This window comes from Poecile atricapillus, chromosome Z, assembly GCF_030490865.1.
Source record: "Poecile atricapillus isolate bPoeAtr1 chromosome Z, bPoeAtr1.hap1, whole genome shotgun sequence".
Lineage (NCBI taxonomy): Eukaryota > Metazoa > Chordata > Aves > Passeriformes > Paridae > Poecile > Poecile atricapillus.
The window spans coordinates 10016242-10038384 of record NC_081289.1 but is presented as its reverse complement, the minus strand read 5'-3'; the positions used below and the strand labels follow the sequence as shown (position 1 = coordinate 10038384).

General features: G+C 36.7%; 1 protein-coding gene across 2 annotated transcripts in view; it reads right to left on the bottom strand.

Moving 5' to 3' along the window:
• LOC131572814 (hepatocyte growth factor-like) overlaps positions 1-22143 on the bottom strand; it is a 54447-nt gene that overhangs the window by 23200 nt on the left and 9104 nt on the right. Inside the window, exons 2-7 of one of the 2 annotated variants that reach the window (XM_058826191.1) lie at positions 19007-19172; positions 14245-14357; positions 13510-13624; positions 9293-9435; positions 7437-7557; positions 2636-2754 (exon numbers count right to left, since the gene is read on the bottom strand). In XM_058826191.1, coding sequence (XP_058682174.1) covers positions 2636-2754; positions 7437-7557; positions 9293-9435; positions 13510-13624; positions 14245-14357; positions 19007-19172 — 777 coding nt within the window. The remainder of the gene's footprint in view (positions 1-2635; positions 2755-7436; positions 7558-9292; positions 9436-13509; positions 13625-14244; positions 14358-19006; positions 19173-22143) is intronic. The other variant, XM_058826192.1, reaches the window with a different exon arrangement.

Below are 22143 nucleotides of genomic sequence, written 5' to 3'. Positions count from 1 at the left end.
TTAAATAAACAGTCCTCAGCATAGGAATTAAAAACCTGTGTGGGAATCCAAACCACAAAGCTATAAAGACCTATAACTCATGATGTTCTCTTTTTAGTGCTCTGAGATTGCAAACAGCCCCAGCTTCAGAAACACAGAGCAGCCACCGAAACCCAGAATAGCCAAGTGTTTTGGGCTCCCTGCTAGGAGGTGGGAAAACAGTTTTTTTATGAGTCTCAAGAAAGATAGAAAACTGAAAGCAGAGTTTTGATATTTTCTGTTAGTATTCTGGCCATCAAGATGGTGAATTAACAGTAGCATCAACAATAAATTCCCTCACTAGGTTATAAAGGAAAGCACTGAGCACTGCATAGAGGGAAATATCATATGCCTGAGAGAAAAACCTTTTGAAAGTATCTGCTGGATTAAGCTTTCAAGACCCCTACTTTTTGTATTTTTTTCTCATATGAATTGCCTTATTAATTTCAAAAGAGATACAGTATATAAAAGTATTTCAAAAGAGATATAGGGAAAATTCATGTTTTACAAGTTTTAGATGTGGGATTTCCACTGATTTTAATATAGTTTCTAATCGAAGGAAAGAATTTCTGGTTCCTTCAGTGAACTTTTGCCTAGAAATGAGACAAAAGGCTTTCATCACAATATGAAAACCATTACACTGTGTTTTGGAGCTTTTTAATTTCATTTTGATCTTTACCTTTTCTTGAGGGCTCTACTATGACTTTGTAGACAGAGGTTGATAATTCAGTAGCTTTCAGGAGATCTCCCCCCTAACTATTTTATAAGGCTGAGGCCAGACTGTAGATGCTGGAAGCTGCATGGAGCGTAAGCTTACGTGACCAGCAAAGCCAGATGTGAATCCTCAGAACACTGACACATCAGCTCAGGAAATGCCAAAGGATAAAGGTTTATAAAAGTTGCATTTGTGAAACAGTCAGCTGTAACTTAGGAGTACTTTTTTCATAATAGTAACATATTTACCAGGGGAAAAGAACAGTTCTAGTATGTTACTCATGATTCATAAGTTATCTAATAATTGGAGAAGTGTAGGAAGCACAGTTTAGTTTAAAAAAACAAACCACAAACCAAAACAAAACCCAAACCAGCACAGGCCAAAAGTCCAAAGCAACAGCTCCTTACTTAATGGAGTAATGAAAAAATTGAGAGATGATTCAGTTGCACAGCTAAGCAATCTGTGTTCACAAAGGAGAAAGTCTGAGCTTTCCCCTTAATCAAAGATTATCAGTAAGCCTAGACACAAATACAGGAATTAGTCCTGTAGTTCACAGGTAAGACTTCCACCGTGGGTGTGACTTAGTGGGTGCCTGACCCAAAACAAGCAGCAATCCTGCCAAGTTTCTTCAGTCTCTGAAGAGCCTCATTAGATATGGGCCTAAGTATTGAAATAATTTTGACTTTTTTACAGTGGAATAATTTTGATATTTTAACTACCTTATACTGGAATTACAGTTACATTAAATAGAATAAGTTAAATTACCCTACATAAGGAGGTACATAATATTCTTACTCAAGCCTTGAATTTCAGAAATTGACAGATTTATTAGACCAGACTGAATCTCCAATTAGAACTGGCCTAAGATATGAGCAGCCAAGGAGAGAAACTTCTGAATTATTGGTGATTCAGGCAGAAAGCATGGCATAATTTGTTTGATAAGAATTCTAAGCGAAGGTGGGGAATCTCTCTCTAGGAGAGAATAAAGTTTCATACCAGAGCTATTACCTCTTTCCCACCACTCATCCTAATATTAGAGCATGTCTCAATGACACTGATTCTACCATCTGCCTTAGCCCCAGTATTACTATGAATGTCTAGAAAAATCACTTTATGCAAGTTTTCAAGGAACGTCCAAGAGTTTTACCCTTCTCATTGTCCCCTTACTTCTCATTTAAGACATCTAATTATCAGTGAAACAGAGCTGTCAAAGCTGTCACCGAAGTTAAGATGATTTGAGCTTTGTAGACACAACATGCTGCAATAAGCTCTAAAATGCTAAACAAGAGCATCTCAAAGTGAGCATCCAATAACTGCACACCTTAATGTCACTTTGATTCAGTTCCCTGTCTCTAAAGTGTGGTTAACAAACCCTTGTAGCTGATGGATGAAAAGAAATTCATTGCCTGTGGACTGCTTTGGAGTGCTGAGTAACACAGAGACACCCATGAGGAAATTAATAACTCATCTTCAGGACAAGACTGAATGATTTGCAGGACCCAAGGCCTAGAACTGCAAAGCAGTGAAGAGTTGTCAGCAGAGGACACTGAAGAGGCATTGTGTATGTGCAACAAATGATATTTGGTACTCTCAAGTGATAATGCAAATGTTCAACATGGCCAAACTAATACTGCACGAGATCCTCGTGTCATTGATTTTCCTATATTTTAATGCAATTTACAGTACATAAGACATATACATATTCCAGTTGTAAGTAACACACAACTCTTCTTTCCTCTCCAGATTAAATGTAAAGTGTTTATAGGAGACCCTCTTTGAAAACTGTGTTTTAAAAGCCAATGAAGGGCAATGAATGAACTAAAGGTGGTCCTACACTGCTTGAAATATCTGTGTCCAGATTTTGGAAAGGAAAAGGAAGTAATAAATTTTGCTTGAACTCACCACACGTTTTAATTGCACAGAACTCCCAGGGGGTGTTAGGGTCAAGAGTGTAGCACCATGGTCTCAGCTTGCCGTCAGGATTGCGGCAGTAATTATCATCAAAGCCCTTGTCAGGATATCTGCAAACCACAATGAGAAACGTGTCAGGGAAGTCTTCCTGGCAACACTGCCCTGCCTTCTACAAGGTACTTAAAGGACAGATTTCAGCAGAGGAAAACAAGAACCGGTTCCTATTAACCTTGGGTCTGATCCTGTAGGATGGATGCAAATGCGCTTTTAACGCTGTTAGAAGTTAATAACGTATAAACACTTTCCAAATCTGCAGCAGAATCAGACCTCCACTGAGGGGACTCCCTGCTGGGCTAATGCACAGGGTACCGGATAGACTAACTCCACTAATTGCTAAACTCTTGCTCTTGTGTCTGTCAACCGATGACCAGACACTTAAGCCACTCTTTTTTTTTTCAAACAGACCAATTAAATGTGGATTATCTAAAACTGCCTGCCATTCTGGACTCATTAAGAAAGCAGGTTGTTCAGTGCAACAGCCCTGGGTTCAAACTGAAAGTTATTTTGAGTGGCTATGCTAATAATGATAGCTCCATTTCTGTAACAGAGCTCATTTTTGGTCATGCCCTCATTTCAAGCATTGGGAGAAAGAAGGAGGAAAGAAAGGAAATAACTTCTGTCTCACTTTATCTCATTAAGGCTTGATAATATTGTGATATTTTGTTATATTTAAATGTTTCCACATTCCTTCAGCCATCACTGATGATGAGACAGATATCCAAGATAGGCAGGGTTTTTTTGTATAAATACATGATACTAACATCTATAAACTTGAAGGAGATAAATACATCAGTTTTTTTCTTTCTCTAGTGAGTACAAATTGTCTGGGCCTTCCAGTTTTGTTGAAATGTGTTTGCAAAAGAAGCAAAAAAGTAGGTTTGCCTCTGAGGGAAACATGTAAAGTATATAAGAGAACAATAAAGTTAACTACCTGGGAACCTGAATCCACTTACAACTGCAAGCAGATGTGCTTCACACAAGCAGAGGAAAATATGATTTACAAGTGTATGTTTTTGCTACAATGCTTTTTCTTTCAAATGATCATGCTATTGCAACCTGATCTCCTGTTTCTTAGGAAAAGTCAGATTCCTTCGACTATACAAGGGAAAAGGATAAGATTTAAGTAGAATTAAAAAAACCAAAAACAAACAACAAAACAAAATGACAACAAAACCACCAAGGAGAAACCTCACAAAACTGAGAATTCAATGGCAGTGAGGAACGGGGTAATTTCAGAACTAGCAACACTAACTTCTTTTCTGCTAGGTATAAAACAAACTTTAAAGAGCAAGTTGTGTCCAAGGATTTCCCCAAAAAATAGTTAGTGGGCTAATAATACAGCAGAAAACTACATGGGTTTGGCCTCCCAGTAGCTGCAGTGATGAGCCTGGATGCTGCTGGAGCATGTTCCATGTCAAATAGCATGGAAAGTGCATGTTACCACCCAAAAACCAAGGTGAGTCCAGGAATGGTACAGTATCTGTAGTCACATCTCACAAAAAACATTTGAAACAGATCTTGATGTAAAGAATCCATGTTCTATAATACAAATATATCTGTCTTTGCACTGAATGCTCCATCCTGCCTAATGTTATATGGCATGTTCCCACAGTATTTCAAAAATGTTATTTACTAATTAAAACTTAGGTAGAGATGTTCTTTCAGGATCAAGCTCTGAGTTTCTTCACGGGATGGAGTAGTGCCTGTGAACTGTATCTTTTCACCTACTGGATCTACTTGTCCTTTCCTCAATCAAAACTAGACTTCCTAGTCAAAGGTTCTTCCTCCAGTATTCAGGGAGGCTTCTGCCTTCCTTCATACCCATCAAGCAACAGTGATATAAAAAAGGCCAATTAATACCTTTAAGAAACAAATATTAGCAATAAGATATATAGCAGGGTTTCAAACTGTTCCACAGAATTTAACAGTGAGGCTATGCAGGATTCCCTGAGAGCTGTCTCAGTTGTGCACACTCCTCCTTCTCCAGTACATTTGAGCATAGACCTCTTTCTTAGACCTAAGAAAGAGCCTGAGGTGTCAGAGATCTTCCAGAACTCTACATATTTCTGATTTTTCTCCCTTCAAACAGCAGTAGCTGTACTTCACTGCCAGAACTGAATTGAAGCATCAAGATATGTATCTGGTGTCAAAACCAAGACTTTATCTCATTTTCTGGAGAAAGGGGAGGAGAATATTAGCCGAAGAGATAAATGTATTCTTTTTAAAGAGACAGATGCTGATCTCCAGCTCTCCTGGAAATAAAAAGAAATGTGGTATCTAAAGCCCTTCACCAATATTTCTTTTCCCCATCATTTTAGTTTTTTTTAAAAAAACTAAATGTAGGACTGGAAACTTGATTTTTTACAAATTAAATTTTCATACAAGAGATATAAACCAGAGTACTAATAAAAGGATATCAGCAGTTATTCACCTCCTCTGATGCACTTCAACTCTAATTTCCTCCATGCAATAAATATTTTCACAGGATGTTTGAGTTTGAGCAGAAAAGGACAAAAAACTTTTCCCCCTTATGTTGCTCTATGCCCAAGACATTACCCTCAGTGGACCTCCTTCCATCCTGAGGCATAGCTGTGCCCATGAGGAATACACAAGAGAAGTGGAATTTCAGAATATAATCCTGCATCCACTAATAGCTAAAAATGGGCCTTGCAGGAGCTGTTTGGGGGCATTCCTTCTGCTCACTTTTTTTTTTTTTTTCAATTCACTGAGGCGACAGAAAAGTGAGTTGTATTTACCCTGAGCCAAAAGCACTGTCCAACAACAGGTAGACTGGTGCATTTGGAAAGATTACTATCTTTATTCCTTTTCTTCATCATTGAATTGACAAAGCCATAAATGAAAATAGTTTGAAATCTGTCCACATAATCCTTCCTGGTTTCCAGATTATTGACATTGCACCTGGATGATATACTATAATTGTCTCTAGATACTGCTGTACTTTAATGAGTCATTTGTTCCAGACCTTTTTCTCTTATTTTCAACTTACATGACTACGAAAGAAAACCCCAGCAAATCAAAACTTTCAACATTTTAAAAATGTGGTATAATCAAAGTATAATTGTTGCTACTTTTAGTGACCATTCACAGAGCTAATTAACATCAGCATAGCAGAAATATGCTGGACTACATTATGCTTCTGAAGGCCCACACATGTCAGTTCAATCTGGATGGGTTGCTTTTTGATTAAAAAAAAAAAAAACACACAAGAAAAACCCCTTTATTACTGTCTGAAAATTCTCAAGAAGATGTTCTCAGAAGGAATTATTTCAAAGAGGAACACGATTGTTCGTAAGACTGTGGTTAGTCTGAAAAGTCATTTTGCAAACAATCAGAAATTAATGGAAAAAAAGAAATTTCCTCCTGACAGTAGAATTATTATTGTTTGTACCCAGGAGTTCTATAAATGTTTCACTCCCAAGGAACAAAATTGTTTCTGTGACTTATTGTAGAATGCACAGTAAGTGCATGGCAAAACTCAGAAACAGATTATCTTCAGTCCTGCTCTACTAATACAAAATATTTATTGTGGCAGAACAATGGGATAGCCTGCTATTATTCATAAAGCAGATCATCCAAACCAAAGGAAAAAAAAGATTATACCTCATAAGCTCCAAAACTGCAGATCCTGAATATTTTGCTGAACAATCAGGCTTTCTAAAACCTATCAGTACCCATATTTCTGAGAATAAAAATAATGCTTTATTTGGTGAAACACTTTAACATGTAAAAAGATCTTTTCAGTGGAATGTCTTCATCATTCTGGTTCTGTTGATTCTTGTATGCATTGTCTGGCAGTTTAAGTTTATTTAAAACAATATATAAATGGAGTTAATCCAAAATCCAGAATAAAACTAAATGAAACTGTAGTCCAGTTTGAGATGAATAGAGACCCCATCCTGTGTGGCCTAACCCCTGCATACCCTCTCCCTCCCACAATACTTTCAGAAGAGTGTATTATGGACCCTTTGCAGCTGGGTGAATTTGGCCCTATAGGACAAACCCTAACAGGGATAAAATTTGTCTTACTATTTCTGACTCAGCTTTTGGCCCTGTAAATCCGTGCCTAAATAAAAAAATAATAATAAAGAAGTCTAATAAGGAAATCAAAGTTCACGTAATGCTAAACAGAATGATTAAATCCTTTCCCACAGTGAAAAAACAAATGTAGTGGGCAAACAATCAGTCAAACAAATTGGATACTTAAATGTGATTATAATGGAAGGTCACCAACAGCTTTAAAGCTGTTCAATATTGCAGTAGAAAGATACTGTTATTTGACAACATTGGAAGTTTATATTCACTAATTGTGTTAAAAAATCTAACAAAAAATTATGACTTTAAATCATTATATACTATGTGATTAAGATATTTAAGCTGACTGCAGCTGCATATCAATATATACAGAAATATTCACAGGTTATTTATTTACTGTCAATGAACTAAGGAGGAGTTTTTCATCAATTAAAGCAGTAGAAACATTAGTACACTAGTCAGGCAAGGGATGTAACCAGAGCTGCACAAAACCCACCCTGCATCTCCACCACGTCAGTAGCCAGCCTACACCATGGGCCAGGAGCCCAAGCATCTAAAACTGGTGAACTCTATAAAAATTTCAGCTGAGCTAATGCTAGTTTTACTCAACTGGTTCCAGAATGTGTGTAATTTTGAAATTATGACCACATGGTCTTGCTTGGGGGGGAGGAGAGGTTACCTCTCTGGACGAAACTTGTGCTTGTGTGGTCTCTGAAGATCCCAGCGCTGACACTCCTTGCCTGTCTCAGTGTGATCCATTGGCCCTCTATAACTCTCTCCATTGCAGGTCATGCATTCAACTAGGAAAAAAAAAAATAGACAATAGTCATTTATTACACTGATGACTTATACCACAAAAAAAAGAAAAAAAAAAAAAAAGGAATAAAAAATACCCAACAAAACCAAAAAATCCTAAACCAAAAAAAATCAACAAAAACCCCCAACGTGTCCCTGCTCTTATATAATGATACCAAACTAAAGAGGTAGTAAAAATGGTACCTTTCTGTTGGGTTGGTATATTTAATGCCCTTTAAAATGTAATTGTATCTATTAGTGCTAATCCAGAGGCCTAAATTTTATATTACTTTATGGGACACTTAGTTTTGAAGCAAGTAGAGAGGAGCTACTAAAGGCATTCATGTTCCTATCAGTCTTTTAACCTTACTTATGGTTAGTAAGAGAGAGACACATAGCTATGGAAGAAGTATTTTTCAAAGGTGATATTATTGAATTAAGCACCATTTATTTTTCTAAATCACTCTAAGTCACAGTATAATTACAGGACAAGTTTAAGTGCAGAATATTGGCAGAATCCCAAATTCAGTGCAGTGCTGTATGTCTCTTTATACACCCAGCACTTTCAGCTGTGTATGACACTGTATCTTTTTTATGATAACAGTTTTTGGCAGTTTAAGCTAAGATACATTTTCAGTCCCAGTCTGGCAAAGTAGGTAGGAGGTATGGGGAGTGGGAAAAAGTTACCAAAGGAATTTGAAAGCATTGTTAAACAAAATTTAAAATGAAAGGTCTAAAGATATAAAACAAATTCACCAGAATTAATTGTAGATAAACTTCTCAAATGCTCCCTAATTAGAGTAATTGTAAGGAAGGATATTTAGAAAATACTATTGTATGGAATTACAGATATTATAAAACATCAGCTACCAAAGCCTTCATCCTAAAGTGAGCTCCAGGTCAAATATCCCCTCTGAAGTTACATAAGTTTATCTTTAAATGATAGATTTTAACAAATTCTCAAGCACTGTGTAAATTATTCTATTGCTCCTTCTTTTCCTCTCCTCCTCTCCATCTCCCTCCCTCTCCTCTTCCTTTCCTAACAACAACATCGCTATTGCATGTGACCCATGAGCAGGAAAATTAAAGGCATCCTATCTTGAAGATTTAAATAGATTGATTGACTGGAACTGAATTGGCTGATTAAGAGTAAGATATAAGAGCTTAGTTTGGAGGTTAACAGAATTTAAAAGTCAACATATGCAATGGTGCATATAAAGTGTCTCTCAAATTCTGTGACTTCGAAGTCAAATGGGGTTGGATTTGCAAAGAGTTATACTTATTTACAGTATTTATTCAAAAAACAAAATGCATGCTTATCTTAAGCTTTCATCTTGTAATCCAGTATCTATATTTTCATCAAAAAGAAGATGAAAAGCTGATTTTACCATGGAATAGCAGTAGATGATTTTTATCACATAGTAATGCTGAAATTGTTAATGGATTCACTATGGACTAGACAAGCAAAAAAAAAAGGGTCACATTTGTACGATCAGCACAACTTCTTTGTGCAAGCTCCTCCATAACCTGAAAAAAGCTGCTGAGCCTGAAACCTTCCAGCACACTGGAACCTCACAAAATCTCTTCCTCTAACATCTTTTTTTCTTGCTATATGAGTTACTCTCATTGAGAATCTCCTATTCTTTCTCTAAAGGCCATGAGCAAGTGTTTCCTGGGAGCTCTGTGCAGCTGCTGTCAGCAGAGCAGAGGCAGCTCTCTGCAGAAGCTGTGCTGGGTTACCTTCTGAGCAGAGGGGGATGTCACAGACTTCGTGGCGTGTCTCTGGACTGGTGGTGAAGCACCACGGGCCTCCCTCTTCCCCTCGGGGGTTTCGACAGTAGTTTTCCCTCAGGTCTTTTCCCCGATAGCTCGAAGGCAAAAAGCTAGTTTTAAAATGACAATCATTACAGTATAAGAGCATGCAAATGTTGGGGTTAATCATACTATTTTTACAAAGTTAGAAACAATCACATTTCTGCTTCCTTCTCCCTCCACCCTGCCTAAGCAAATTCACACACCCAAATATCTGTCCGTACACAAATACACATCTTCAGTTGGGATTACTCAATTTAAATGGCCTAAATCTGGGACAATTTGTCTGGCCCATAGCGTGCTCTAGAGAGTTTTACTCCCATCCCTCAGCTGTCCAGAGCCAGCTATCTAGGGCAGAGCCAGAGGCAGTCACACACTCCCTGCCAGGCCGCGCTGTATTTTCCTTCAGGAGCTCTGGGTCCACCGGGGTTGATTGGGTCTGTGGCCGGGTGAGGCCTTTCTATCCCGTTCATGTTGGCACAAACAACTCAGCTGGGCTCAGAGCTCACCTACTTTGTGAAACCCACAACTAGAGAAACCTCTTTGCATCCCTGGGCAGGCAGCAGCAAGAACAGATCATCAGCAGAATGTGAGTGCTGCACCTCGCTGAGAGGCTTTCACTGCCTGAAACCAGGGACTGCTTTGCATTTCAGCTCAAGAGATTTCCCCAGATGCTGTTTTAGCTGTGCTCCTTCATGTTCTGCCACGAGCACCGCTGTTGTCACCTTAGGGTCTGCTACTTACAGACCTACTCATAATTGCGTTGTATATGTTCAGACATTTAACAGCACCCCAGATGATTTAAAATGCCCAGGGTCAAGGTGTTTTCTTCTCAGGTATCTGTAAAAGTATGTGCTTAAATCTAGAGAAACCGTGTCACACACAGTGACACACACTAGTCATAGATATATATATAGATATATAGAGATACGTAAATTTTTACACATAAAAGTAATGCTAGCTTATTTACCCCACAAATTAAGGAACATCTAACCCCATAGTAAGGAACCCAACCCCAGAGCTGGTCTGTTCAATGCCACTTCAACAGCTCATGACCACGTTCAGGCTGCACATTGCAGACAAATCCAGTGACATTTCTCTACCCGTTACATTGCAGCCATGCTAAACAGCAGCTAAACCTCTGGAGTTAGAAAACACCTTGAAATCAAAAATCTGCCCCATGAAATTTTTTTTTTTTTGTTAATTGAAATACTGGGCTAACTACATAGGGGATCACATAAAACTGGTAATTTAACTTTATTTATTTATTAATTTATTGAGATCTATATGATTTATTTCTTTTTTTTTTTTATCACTATTTAAGCTTTGGTGAAAATATCATAAATAATGCACCTTTTATTCTGAAAATACCCAATATTTTATTTGGAGTGTTTTGAGAGAATCAAGAAGAAAATTTTGACATGTAATATTTTATTCAAGTTTTATTCCCATTAATGAAATTCTTGAAGTAACTGAAGTGAAAAATACCTCTTTTAATCACATTGTGGTTCTAGTCAATGCAATGTGGAAGCATTACACAAAGGTTTTTTTATTTTTAGTGCTTGAATAGATTAATTTTTTTGTCATTCCTGCTGCCTGTAAAACAGATTCTGTATTCTTATAATGTAAGTATCTTAAACTTTATTTAATTAAAGACCCCCAGGCAAACATTTTTGATGGGACATTCCAACCTGCATATGTGTTAAAATGGTATGTCAGTGCATATTGGAATATTCTATTTAACTTTGCTGCTCATTAGAAAATACAGGAAAAGGCATCTCAAATTACATTAGATATGCTGTAGGAGCATTAAAAAAATAAAAATTCTAAATGAGTAGCACTAGGAATACGAGATGGGTCAGATATACAAATGGCTTCAACAGGTACTGAAGCAACATTCTTGAGAGAGGAAAGGATGAATTGCAGTAAAGATCTACCCATAAATGGAAGAAAGTGCCACTCCTAAAACTGATTATTTAGTTCATCTACATTAGGTAAGGAAAAAAAGAAAAAAAGCCAAAAATTGAAGCCAGTAAAAGTAATGGTAAAAACAGATTCAACCACAAAAAGTCATGGAAACTGGCCAAAAGTCTATGAAGCACTGGTCTGCTCTTTGACCATTTCTCTTTGAGCCCTTTTTAAATTGCATTTTTAAATATAAAATTCTCCAAGAGTCTTAAAATCTGTACTAAGATGGAAATGACAATGGACAATAATCTGTGCTAAGATGTAGACGAAAAAAATAGGGTTTTACTCTGTGTTTTGGTGGAATACAAATAAATAAAATTGTGACTTACTAGACTGAAGCAAAAGTTTAAAGTTTCAGTTTTTTTCAGTTCTTCTTAGAAATATAATTAAAAATCATTAAAATACATTTATCCCTTAAATATGAAAGGTTTTTTTTTTTTTCCAATGGCACTTTGTGATAATCAGCTGCTGAGAAAAACTGACCTAAAAATCTGAGTCTTTTGTACTAATAAGTTCCAAACACACCACTACTGCCTGCTTCTCCCCACCTCCCTCATGTCTCTGATGATGAAATCATATTTTCTGATGTTGAAAAACAAAATTAGCATGCAGCCACCTCATTTATCCGGTGACCTTTGAAAAATTAAACTTATTGCACAAGGCAGGAGAAGAGTCACTCTTATAAAATTCATCATAGAAGAGTGGTTGTCCAGATGCATTGGATAAAACTGTGTATGCTGTGTATTAAAAAGCTATTTAGTGGTAATGTGTGCTATCCAGACACTTTCCTTCCTTTAATTATATAAAGTCACATGTATACTATGTAGAATAAATGCTCATTTTTGCTTAGGTTATAATGACTTAGAATTCTTTCATTCTGGAAGTTGAGGATATATGCTTCAAGGTGTTGAGTCTCAAGAAGTCATTGCTTTGGGATCTGGTGGTATTTATGGTATGCTCCCAGTTAACAGGCCTGGTCCCAAACTGAAAAGCAGACACTGCTCTCCATACTGTAAGAGCCAAGTCCAGTAAGTCCAAGCCTGAGGCTCAGCTTTGTAACACATCATAAGGGAACAGAACTCAACTATCTTTTTCCTTTTAATGTTGTTCCAAGATATCCTCTTGAACACTGGATTGATTTGGTCAGGACAGGACTCAGCAGTGCACAGCCCAGTTCCTCACCAGCCATCTCCAGTTTGGATGCTCCTAAACAAATTGCTGACCCTGGGAGAACAGAGCAAAAGGCGGCAATGTGGATACTAAGCTTATGGGTGAAAGGACCTTTTGGTTTTGTCTCTTAAAGTTTAATTATCTACATGGCTAAAGCCAGCACAAAAAATGTTTAAAGAGAAGTTTTTAAAAAGTAGACCGGTACTTTGTAGTCCTTTTACTGGTTTCTGGGAACATTTGTTGGGGATTAATCTGTTTTTACCATTACTCCTCCCGGCTTCAGGTTTTGGCTTTCTTCTCTTTTTCCTTAGCGAATCAACTAGATTTACTCTCAAATTGTAGGTTTGGCCTCAGTTTCTCACTGTACCAGGTCCTAAGCTGAAAAGGTAAGTCCTGTACATGGTCCTTCAGTCTTTATTTATTGATTGTATGATCTGAAGGGAAAGATTTCAAAAGCCTCTTCAGTCCTTTCCATGGATTTGTCGCCTGGCCTAAGTGCTCCATAGAGTTTAACATAGTCTATAAATAACAGAGAACTGACAATAAATATGCAAAATATACTAACAATATTATATACTAAGAAAATAGGTGTCTAATATCCCTGGCTTGCTAATGATGTGGTTTCCAAAATTGCTCGTTCCTTGGGAGTCAATTAGAAAACAGTGATGAACTTTCAGACTCTGGGTTGAAATAATGCAGATGTTTTGTTTCTGCCAGTAGCTAAGAGATCAAAAGGATATAAACAGCTAAAAAAAAGCAAAAAAATAACCAAAAAAACCCCACAGGAAAGAAAGAGATACAGACACACAGGCTGGCATTAGGAGAGACCTCTTTGGAGAGAGCCCAAGATAAGGATTTTCTGCGATCTGGAGAATGGCATCTCTTGGAGAAATGCAAGAATATACTTAAGAGATTTTGTTGTCTAAGGTTAGTTTTCCCATAAATTCTTATGCTTTATGGGAGCTGTCTGTGCGCTATTCCCTTTGTCTCTGCTCCTGAACTCTTACCTGTGCTCATGGGGGATCATTGAATTCCAGGCCTGACACTGGATACCACTTTTGGTAACAGATATTGTTCCTTTATAGTCTGCTCCTTTTCCAATGATACAATTTCTGACATAATCTATTGAAATAGAAGAAAATTAGGGATTTGGTTAATGTACGAAAAATTAAAATTCATCATCTGTTTTCATATAAAAATAATATATTTATTAGCCTTTACATACTTAATTCTTAAAAATTATTGCATATTTGTTGACATGTAAGCCTATCCTTTTTTTTTTTTCCAAATATTGATCACTATCTGACCCCAAAAAAAATCCTGGAAATGTTTCCAATGTATCTGATTGAAAAAACTCCATGTCTGAGGACTTGAGTATCCTACTCATTAATGAGGTAAATAAGAGCAATGTTAAGTAATAAATGGTAACTCATACAACTGAGCTGCTCAATAGAAAATTGAAGTAGAAAACTGAAACTAGTATGTATGTAGTATGTAGTATGAAACTAGTATGTAGGCAAAAATGTAGATTGGAAAACTGACCAGCAGCAAGTATGTAGACAAATTTGCATGACAGCAAACTCAGGATATGTGTAGATAAAACTGTAGGATACAGCTTTCAAAATGCATAAAAGCATCCATGTCCAGGATGTTCTTACAACCCAAAAATCACTGACTGACCCCAGGGCTTTTTTTTTCCCGTCCCTGGCTGGAAAAACAAAATCAGTAAATAAATCAGTTACCCTTCTTTTCATACAGATCAAACGCATGGTCTTGCTTCTTTCTCACACCATTTGTCAAGCTGTTGAAGGATAACCAATGGCACCGTTTTGTAACTCTGTCATAAGCAAAGGCCCTGCAAAGAAAATCTGGATGAGAAAAAAATCTCTGTGTGGTTTATAATAATGACACATGGCCTGCCAAGGAGCATGCAATGACATCAGATTTATTTTTACTGGGAAAGTCAGAGAAACAGTCCAAATTACTATTTAAACCCACAACTGTGCTGACAAGAGCAAAGAAACAAAGAAATTAAATTGATGTGGTCATTACATTAAATACCAGTTTGGTTGTTCACACTAATCTAAGAGTTTCCTTGTCATTAAAGATCTTTATTTTAAAACTTAGATAAATGTGACTGAGACAGCATTTGTGTCCTCAGTTATTCTGCTCTCTGGGAGAAAAAAAGAAAAGAAACATGAAGACTAAAACATCATCTTGGCTATGCTCACAATATGCCTCTGAAATAGTTAAGTATCTCACACTGATGGATTGAGAAAAATTCAAGCACAAGGAATCTGTTTCTTGCCTAGAACAACAGAGACAACAGAGTTGTTTAAAAACAATACTATTTTTATTTGTAATAATAAAATAAACTGTGATAGTGTACCTAAAGTTTGTCCTTGCTTACTTTTGCTTTTTTTTCTCTTATTTTTAACTACTTTCTAGGAGTGAGTACAATGTGTGCTTAATGGACTAGATATGGGGGAGGGCAAGAAAGACAAACAAATCCAGAGTAAAAATACTTTCTTTCAATACTTAATATGAAAAATGCAGACCTTTTTCTCCTACAACAGTTTTGAAAGGATAGTCTTTAACTATAGGTAAAATATTTTAAAGGATTTTAAAATCACAACTGACCACCTTGGAGGGGGCAAGAGTTATTCCAATAAGGAAATATTAAAAAAAGAAGAAAAAAACTCCACAGGTGTTTTTTCCTTAATTTTTCACTTAAGCAAATAATACCTGGCATTATTTCCTCCAGCCTACCACAAAATCTACATTTTTGTCACTCATCCCATACCTTCTGAGATATTTTATTCTCATCTGAGAAGGCATTTTAACACTACTTGATAATATCCAAGAGTCACACAGATTTCTTACACTTCATCCATACTTTGGCTCTGCCATACTCTTCAGTACTGCATCCTTCAACAAGAAGTTCCTTGATCTTCATTTAATTCACCATACAAGCTTTCTGTGTGAGATCTTGCTGGCTTCAGTTAAAAATGCTACAAGATCCTATCCAATCTCCCCAGTCTTCTCTCTTTCAAACATCTTCTTCATTATCGTTTCCATCACCAAACAGATTTTTCATCCAACTGCTCTCTCTACTCTGTTGACTCCAAATGTTTCCAACCTGCTAACCTTCATCCCTCTGCCCTTGTGCAGCCTTCTGTTCTCTTCTGGCTGATTCTCAAATTTGAGCATATCCAAGTGCCTCTAACTCCATCTTCACAAAAATATCCTTGACCTTTCCTGCCTTTCCAATTACATTCTCGATTCCACTCCTCCCTCCTAAAGTGGGAATGCAGAATGCACTGTTTACAAACTATTCTTTCAGTTTTTGCCTTTCAGTTGCCTTATGGTTTCTTTCCAGTTTGGCTTCAACCACTTCTTCATATAAAAGTTTGTAACAATCTTTTCTTGGACCCAGATTTGGAGGGGTTTTATACCTCCAAAGTCAACATATTTGAGCAAATTCTTGGACTTTCTTCTACTGATACTGCCGATCACAACAATTTTTTTTTTTGTTTCTCTTTTTACTGAGATAGTCTTAGATAGTGTAGATTTTCTTATCAGGTACTGAAATTCTGTTGTCTATACTGAAATCCCTTCCTGTGTAAATACAGACACTCTGAACAGATAACAAAGACAGCGACAGCTTTGCAGCTAAGGAAGGGACAGGTGCAAAAGTCGCCTGTATAGCAAATAAAATAGTAATTATATTGGCTTTTTTATCCATAGGAATTGTAGTGGGGAAAGCTGTAAGGATGTCTGTAGAAAAACAGAGGGAGCAATGGACTGGAAAGAGTGGTGAAACAAAGGAATAGAACAGTTCAGGAGCAGCAGCTTGATAAAACTGATAGGGAAGGCAGGAGAAGAGGCACAGAGATTTATGAAGTCAAAAACAGTGTAAGTGAATCTGAGGAGCTCTTTGATGGAAGATTTTAGGAATAATGTTATGAAAAAGAAACAAGTCTAGATAAGGATCTTGTAACTGTGTTGGAAATGAACAAGATCTGTGCAAGCATGACAGCCAGGGAATAGAGGAAATATCTGTTATGAAAAGTAGCTTATAATAGCTTCAACATAATAATGTTAGAGTTAAAACCAGCAAGGATTAATGATAGACCAATAAAATACTCAAAATTTACTTGCAAGTGATGCAGAAACTTACAATGAAGAAGTAAAAGTTGTCTTAATTTCCCCCCCACTCCAGAAAATAAGGAGTACCTGAACATTTACAAGTCTGTAGGGCCTGAAATCTGCTACTTTCACCACTTTCTGGCAAAAAAAGAAACCTAATACTGTTCCTGCTTGTATACCTCACAGTGCAGAGACACAGATGTTGTTGCTCCCAGTGCTATTGTCACAATTATGTTACAAAGCAATTCCATTTTTAAAAGCTTGCATACAGAAAATAAAACATCAGTGCGGTGGCCCAAGAGATGGACTGCTGCATGGATACGGAGTATAAGAATCAAGCCATGAAAATGTCAATAAACATAGGAAATTTCAAGTATCATATTTCAAGCATTTAAAATGTCACTTTGTGTTACTTCTTAATTTGGAATGCTCCCACAGCAGGCAGGAAGCTAATTGGTTTCATTTAAGTTGGCAACAAATTTCACCTTGTAGTTACCATGCGCTGGTACGAAATTAAAGACTGGGATCCTAGGAATAAAAGGGAATGATTAGAAAACACTGGATCCTTTAAAAGGGAACACATGTAAAATGTGTGTTTACAGTAGCATCAAAGAAGAGTTCACACTACAATAGGACCCATATGAGGGTCAAAGTGAAACCACAAGAGTCTTCTGAGATTCCAGAAAAGAAAATCCCATGCGCTCTGTGCATAGTGGTAGCTCAGGCAAGACCTCATCACCTACACCTCTACTGCTAAAGCAGATTTTTAGTACTGTCCATGCTAAAAAGCTGCCAGGGAAAACAGGAATTCAGAGAGTAAGTCATCAGGATCTGTAATTCTTCTCCACACTCAATGCAAAGTAATTACATGACAGATTGCCATTCTGTTATCTGTGAGCAGGGCTTTTCCAAGCTCTACTCTCAAAAGTCCCTCATGTCTCCTCTATGTTGTTGCATTGATTCATTAAAGGAGAAATTTCCCCTTAGGACATCCGACAAACACTGTCTCAAAAAAAAAAAATCTACAAAAACAATTTTAAAAATTCTGAGAGTTTCTAAATTAATTTTATTATAAAAGAGAATAGACACATATATTAACTTGCTTTTTATTTTCAGAACACAAAACGTAGCATCCAGAGCAACTACAAGTGGTTTGAGAAAGTTTTTCTAAACTGATGCTAGAATGCAGAATTGTTGTTTGCTTGGTGCTATTCAGAATTTGTTTTATACTGTGATACTTAGTTTTGCAATACTCCTTGTTGCTGCTCATCAGAACTCAGGGCTGTCTTGCTGTATTGAATACAACCTGATCCTCTTGGCAATGACATCAATGGAAGTTCTGCCAATGGGGAAAATATTAGTGCCTGGAAATATTTTCTGTCTGAAAAAAGTTAACTCTGCTCATTATTTACATATATAAATAGTCAAAGTACAGAATTATACAAATGAGATCTTGCAACAATGGAATTTGAGGCTTATGGTAGAATTTAATCACAGTTGAGACCCTTCTCTGCCAATGAAGAAGTTTCATTGTCACATTTTGCCTAGTTTCCATTTGTACCAATGGTCAAAACTGTTTTATGTTTCAAGTTCAGGGTCACATTTAGCCCAGCACTCACCAGTGCAGAAGTGATCCACTGTCTCCAAGATCTGCATTCATGGCCTTTCATTCATTGCTCATGGTCTAGACTAAGAGAGGCCAGGGGGATCGTATAAGTCTAATACTTCAGAAAAATGATAGTGATTTGTTCCAAAACATAATAGAGAATGCGTACAAGGCAGACAAGTGATCAGCTGCATGATGTGTTTCTAAGAGACAGCAGATGCTGAAGGATGGCTATCCACAGCCCAGGTTTGATCCCAGTGTATCAGATTCGCAGTACTTGCCAGTGAACTTCAGCAGAGCATGTATCTGTGCTCCATGTGTGAGGTTCTCGTTGATTTCAGCAGGAGTAATGTGCAAACAATGAAGACAAGGTATGGTCTGAAGTGGTGCTGAAATCCTGCAGCTGTGATGTGTGATGATAACCATTTTATAAGAGACATAAAAATCTCAGAAATCTTCACCTAATGCTAGATTGCAGCCCAAGTCACCTGCACTTCAATATTTTTTTCAGCTATGTTATGGAAAGGATTACAGATTGGACAAGCTAAGACAGGCAACTCAGATAAAGCCTCTAAAAGCCTCAGAAAAGACTGACACACACTGGACAGGTACAGCCAGATCACTGAAATCAAAAATCACAATCCCTGGGTTGTTCTTGGTACAAGCTACCACTGATGATAATTGCAGGGACCTTTGAACAAAAGAGATCTATTAGGAGAAAAAACAGATAAAATCGATACATAACTTACTTGCAAGTGAAGGAGAGACCCTTGTTCCTGCTGCATCTCTTTGCACATTGCTCTGTGGTATTTAACAGCTTCGTTTTTACTTCCAGTGTTTTGTTTACTTTAATGAGCATCAGCTCTCCTGTTTTTTTGAAGTCATGAAGAGGATTTCTCTTTTTTCCTTTACCCTCTGAAAAAAGAATTAAAGAAAAAAAAACAACAAAATAAAACAATATTAGGAAGAATGCTGAGAGTAAAGATGGCACTGTATATGGATAATTTTTCCAAGGAATTTTAGCATCTTCAGTACCTAAATCATAAACAATCTCACAAAAGGAGAGTATAAGCATACACTGCAGAAGAATTGATTATATTAGATGGTGATTTCTATTTTTAAAACCAAAATAGTAGGAAATTAATAAAAACTAGTTTCAAATAAAGACATGTTGTAAGAGGGTAAAAGGAAAGTTTCTCACCCTTTGTAAATTTTTTCAGAACCTCCAAAATATGCCCAATAGTTATCTGAGATCTTGTAAATTTTTGACAAACTCAAGTGAAAGAGTATCACTTGCTGAATGAAAAAAAAAAGCAACCTGTTCTTAAAACAATACATTTATCACAAAATGTGAAAAGAAGTGGATTCTGGAAGTGACACAAAATAATAATTTGTCCACTCGCTGCTCCAGTGAAGTCTCAGTGTGAGTGTTGTGTCCAGTTTAAGTGTGACTGAACTAGAGTCGTTAGCTCACAGAAAAGATTATAAGGTCAAACAGAGGCCATAGCATGGAAACAGTCTTCAGTGTTGCAAAAATTCCTGCAAAAACGAACACAATGATCTCGTTTCCATGTCTCTATTGAAAGGCCCTGTGGAAGAGGTATAAAATGGAAGGAGGAAGACTGTTTAGAGATGTCTGGCTAAAGTGAAAGAGGAAAGGTCTTTGAAATATGCAAGAAAAGTCCAGAGTTTTGCCAATGTTTGTTTATATTTTTGCTTTGCATTTCATGAAAACCAGTCTGCCAGTGAAGGCTACTCCATTGTCTGTGAAGGCAGATGAGCACATCTGGAGAGTAACTGTCCCTATTCTGTCAGATGAATAACACAGGGAGAATAAATTGCCTTGTGGATCTATTTCACCAGTTTCACTCAGTTATCCCAGATGATCTTTTTGGCTTAGATGGCTTATCCATGTAAGGTAGGTGAATAAATTCCTCCTTAGTTTACAAAGTAGATAATAGTATTTTCCGTAACTTATTTCCATGTAACTGTATTCACATCTGTCCTTTCATTTTTCTCTACAAACTCTGCAACAATAACAGAACATAAATGCTCAGGTTCATATTATTAAATTTTGCCAGAGTTTTTCCAAAAAAAAAACCTCAGTCTAGTGCTTTGAATAGATTCTCATGCAAGTGCAGAGTGTACATAGGCCAATGAAGTTTTTCTTGGTGCACTCTGCAGAAGCTCAGAATAACTGTAAATTGCAGAAGCTGAGGCTCTGGAAGAGATAATGACAGCTCTACATACTGAAAACCCAAAGAGGGCTTAGAGGTGTTTCCTTTGCAGAACTTCCATCCTGATCACTGATCCATTTTCACTGGATTCAGCTAAATCACACCTCTCAGTGGTCAGTTATCCCTAAGACACCCAGAAATATAACAAAGACATTTACATTAGATCTCATCAAGCTTCATCTTTAAAAAAAAGAAAAACAAAACAGCAGAATATCTCTGCTATAACATCGCTTAAATATAATAATCTTCACCCCATCCTCCTTTCTTTCTTTTTGAACTGATGAAAGTAAACTGTGCTACTCTCCAGCATCTAACAACTCACAATTTCAATCCCTCTCAAAAAGAAAAACTAAGGAAAAAAAAGGAGTTTATTTGTTTTAAAATATAATTGTTATTATGAAGAAGCTTTTGATTGAAAAATCAAATGCTAATAATTTTGGTGTTGTGTTAGGAACCTCTATCAGCTCTCTTAAGCATTTTAAGCCTCCAATTTTTACAGTGCACATGCACCCAAAATTAAACATCGCACAGAGAAATGTTATTATAACCTTTTCATCTTAAGGGTCTGCATCCTGTTACTGGAAAAGGTGGTGTCTACATTGAAGCTGCTTTATTTTTTGTTGCACCTGTGATAGAGCCAAAGTGTTTCAAAAAGGACTGGATTTGCCCTTTAAGACAACCAAAGGAAAACAAATCTGCTATAAAGCTTTTGTGGTGTATTTCTCAATCTATTATCTTCCAAGACATACTTGCTCATTTTGTGTTGTCTCAGCCAAGATTTTTATGTCAAATGGTGGTAGGAATCGGTGAGAAATATCAAAGTATTTTCTTTCAGTTCCCGATACTAACATTTCCCATCTACTGATAAGTGTCATTATCTTAATTCCCAATGATAACAGCTTCTTAAACTCACCAGCCAGCATGCAAGAATATGAATTAAAACATCAAGAAATTATGTTCTGCCTGAAAAATATGGTACAGAGTTCTGCTTTTTCTTTTTGTCCTTCTTTTCCTAGCATTTGTCCAAAGAGGATTATGGGTTTGATCTTGCATTTAGTAATTCATAACAGCCTGATTTAGTTTAGCTTTCAAACAACAACATTCTACGTCTTGCTTATAATCCAAGAGGCAAAGGGCCAAGTGCATCTGTGGTGTGACTGTTAGAAACATCAGAATAATGCAAAGCACTACTTTAACAATTTTCACAACAAAATATATAAATATAATATTCTTTCTGTGTCAAATTAGGTGCCTTTATTAATAAAATGTTAACTCAAATAGTGTCTTAGGTATTCAGTATGCTATAACAATGCAACTAATTTGTGATTGCCATTCATTTAAATTTTTTAAACTTTGATTAATCAGGATTTCTGCTCATTTTGTGGGCCATGTCCTCTGATGTTTCCTGTAGTTTCATATCACATTACCAAGGAAGTCTGACATTCCACTTCAATTTGAAAACATCAGCAGCTGATTCAAACACAAAGGAATCCAGTCAAATATGAACCAACATTTTTCTCTTCAACAGAAACAATCACTAACTAAAAATATTTCTTCAGTCAACTTAAAGAAAACCTCAAAAACGTGAGGGGGATTCCCTTTTCTGTTTCTTAACATGAAGTTGAACTGAAAAGAAGAGAGCTCAGTCA